Raw genomic sequence first — 3258 nt, 5'->3', positions numbered from 1 at the left:
TATAAAGGATAATTTTAATGTTGTGAGTTCTTTTCCCTTGACAGGTGTGACGGAAGATCAACTTCGAATGAGAGTGTTTCCATACACTTTAAAGGATAAGGCGAAGTATTGGTTGAATTCTTTGAAGCCTGGTTCACTCACTACATGGGCTGCCATTCAAAAGAAGTTCTTGGAGAAATACTTCTCCACACAAAAGACCGACATGCTTAGGGACAAGATCTTATTATTTGCACAGCAAGATGATGAATCGTTTTGTGAAGCATGGGAGAGATTCAATGGGCTGCTCAACCAATGTCCTCATCATGGGATTCCATTGAAGCTTCAAATGCGTATGTTTTATAAAGGACTAACCCCTTCTAGTCATAATATAGTCACCAATTTTGCAGGTGGTTCTTTTAAAACCAAAACTCCAGAAGAAACGTACGAACTCTTTGAGGAGATAGCAATGGAGACCCAACATACGGATACAAGAGGTAAACGTGTTATTAGTGGTTCTAATGATGCTTCTAATGTGCAGATTTCAAAACTGGAACAAAAGCTAGATGCTCTTCTTGCATTAAACTCAAGAAGCCCTCCGAAGGAAGTGTGTAGCATTTGTGAAACTCATGACCATGCTACCACAGCTTGTCCACTTGGGGCTGGATATCCAGAATTTGTGCAAGAGCAAGCTAAGTTGGTAAATTCCTACAACCAAGGTCCAAGAAATGATCCATACTCTCAAAGTTATAATCCAGGTTGGAGGAATCATCCAAACTTTTCATGGAGAAATACCCAGAATCAAGCAAATCCCCCTTCATTCCAAAGGCCACAACAATCATCATCATCATTGGAGGATATACTGAAGCAGATGGCAATCAACCAATCCAATTTTCAGCAAACCACACAAGCTGCCATCTCCAAATTGGAAGTCCAATTAGGCCAAATAGCTGCTGAAATAACTCAAAGAGAGCCTGGGAAATGGCCAAGCCAAACTGAGATCAACCCAAAGAACCATGAAGTCAAGGCCATTCATGTGCTCAGATCAGGTGAGATCATTGATAATCAAGTTGATTCTAATCTTTCAAATGATGTTGTGGTTGTAGGAAATGAAGATGAAGAGGAGGAGATCACAACTTCGGAAGGAGAACAGCCCAAAACATCCCAATCTGCTCCTAAGGCCAAATCAGATTCTCGGGAATCCAAACAATTCCAATTGCATAAAAGGGATGACAAATTCGTGCCACCACATCTTCAAAAAGATAGACACGTGGCACCCGCTCCATATGTTCCATCTATTCCATTTCCAGGGCGTCTTAAGAAAGCAAAGCAAGATAAGGCTTTTAAAGAGATTTATGATATTTTGAGTAAAGTTAATATCAATTTGCCTTTTCTTGATCTTATTGAACAGATTCCTGCATATGGAAAGTTCATCAAGAACTTGAAGACTCACAAGCTCAATTTTGCTCCAAATGAAGAAGTAAAGCTCGACATGAATGTAAGTGCTGTGTTGCAAAGGAAGCTTCCACCAAAATCAAAAGATCCTGGCAGCTTTGACATTCCAATTAACATTGGAGACAAGAAGGTTGGAAGAGCCATGTTGGACTTGGGAGCAGGCATCAATGTAATGCCATATTCAGTTTATCAAGAGCTTGGCTTAGAAGGGATGAAGAAGACTTCAATTCGTCTTGAACTAGCTGATCATTCTATCAAATATCCAAAAGGTATTGTAGAAGATATTCTAGTTCAAGTTAATACACTAATTCTCCCTGTTGATTTTGTAGTGATGGATATGGAGGACAATCCAAATGGAGATCGTGTTGATCCCATTCTTTTAGGACGACCATTCATGGCCACAACAAACACAATTATCAATATGAAAGATGGCACCCTCTCCATGACTGTGTTGGGTGAAACTGCTGAATTTAAAGTGTTTGATCCTCCATCTCAACCTTCTATCTCTCTTGATACTTGTTTTTCAATTGATGTTGTGAATGATGAAGTTTCTTCTAAGAGTTTGCAGAAACAGCCCACTGATGCTATAGAAGTTGTCATTGCACAAGCAGAGGAAGAACAAGTTGAACCAAAGTTCCAAGAAGTGGTAGCTGCCCTAGAAGTGTTCCATCCATTTCCACCAATTTCTGGGTTACCACTTGAGCCCCTTGATCCATGCTCTACGAAAGTGGAACCATCCAATGGCATGTTCAAAGTTACACCCCTTGCACACTTGAAGAAAAAGAAAAGGAAAAGGAAGAGGAGAAGAAGTTGGGTGAACTATCTTGAGACGATTGATCCGAAACCCCCCAACTCATCATAATCTGATTGCATAATGTCTTGCCAAGACATTAACTAAGGCGCTTCTTGGGAGGCAACCCATGTGTTCAAGAAGAAGGTGTTTGTTAGCGATCGACCTAATCGCATCAGGGGGGGAGCATTTCAATCCTTTCTCTTTACTTGTTTTGTTTTTATTTTAGTCATTTTAAGTTTCTGTTTCTTTTTATAAATAAATAAATAAATTTATATAAAATAAAAAAAAGATTTGTTTTTTTTTTTTTTTTTTTTTTTCATATAAGCTAACTCATTTTTTTTCATATAAGCTAACTCTTGGTAACCCCAGTGAGCACCTACGTCAACACAGTGTCTAGGAGTTCTTTAGGCGACACCTTCGGTGTCTAAGAAGTTTGGGTTTTAAGCGGGACCATTGTGACCCCTCCAACCTTCCCGGATCCCCTGGCTGTGTTTTCTGAGGCCCTTAACTGGTCATCCGTGAGTTGCTTATATATTCGTTTTTTTTTTTTTTTTTTTTTTTTTTTCTCTAAACCTTCTTCTTAACTTTTCCCTTTATCATTTGCTTGTTCTCAATCATCTTTTGTATGCTTTAACATTGAGGACAATGTTCAATTCAGGTTTGGGGGGAAGGTTTTTAATTTTAAATTTGTGTTTTCAATTTTCGTTCTCTTGTCACTAATTTTTTTTTTTTTAAGAATGTCATACAATCAATACTATGGAGCTGCTATTTGAAGTTTTCATATCAGAATTTTGCACTTCACAAAGCTTTTGCTCTTAGAATTCTGGTGGCTAAAGTACCATGCTCAAATTCTTGAAGGAAAATAGTGGAGACTACCCTAGTGAGCTATATCGAGCCTAATTGCTTTCTTGAGAGGGTTTAAAGTGTTCTATTTCTCATCCATACTTATTTTCTTCGATTCACTCTAATTGATCTCATCATTTCATTTTGATTGAATACTAAGGATGATTCTCTTTTGCAGATATCATATGCTT

At 38.3% G+C, this 3258-nt stretch overlaps 1 protein-coding gene and 1 non-coding gene across 2 annotated transcripts; one reads left to right on the top strand and one right to left on the bottom strand.

Annotated features, from left to right (window-relative positions):
* Positions 1 to 202: 202 nt before the first annotated feature.
* Positions 203 to 309, bottom strand: LOC148296567 (small nucleolar RNA R71). Its single transcript, XR_015834277.1, has one exon. It is a non-coding gene; the product is annotated as a small nucleolar RNA R71 (small nucleolar RNA).
* A 538-nt stretch (positions 310 to 847) lies between these two features.
* On the top strand, positions 848 to 2293 carry LOC148296566 (uncharacterized). Its single transcript, XM_088248566.1, has one exon. The coding sequence runs from the start codon at positions 848 to 850 to the stop codon at positions 2291 to 2293; it is 1446 nt and encodes a 481-aa protein (XP_088104692.1).
* The last annotated feature ends 965 nt before the right edge of the window (positions 2294 to 3258 follow it).

This window comes from Prunus avium, chromosome 2 (genome assembly GCF_965620075.1).
Source record: "Prunus avium chromosome 2, drPruAviu1.hap1.1, whole genome shotgun sequence".
NCBI classification, from domain to species: domain Eukaryota; kingdom Viridiplantae; phylum Streptophyta; class Magnoliopsida; order Rosales; family Rosaceae; genus Prunus; species Prunus avium.
The sequence above is the reverse complement of the archived record's forward strand: the minus strand, read 5'-3'. Positions and strand labels throughout refer to the sequence as shown.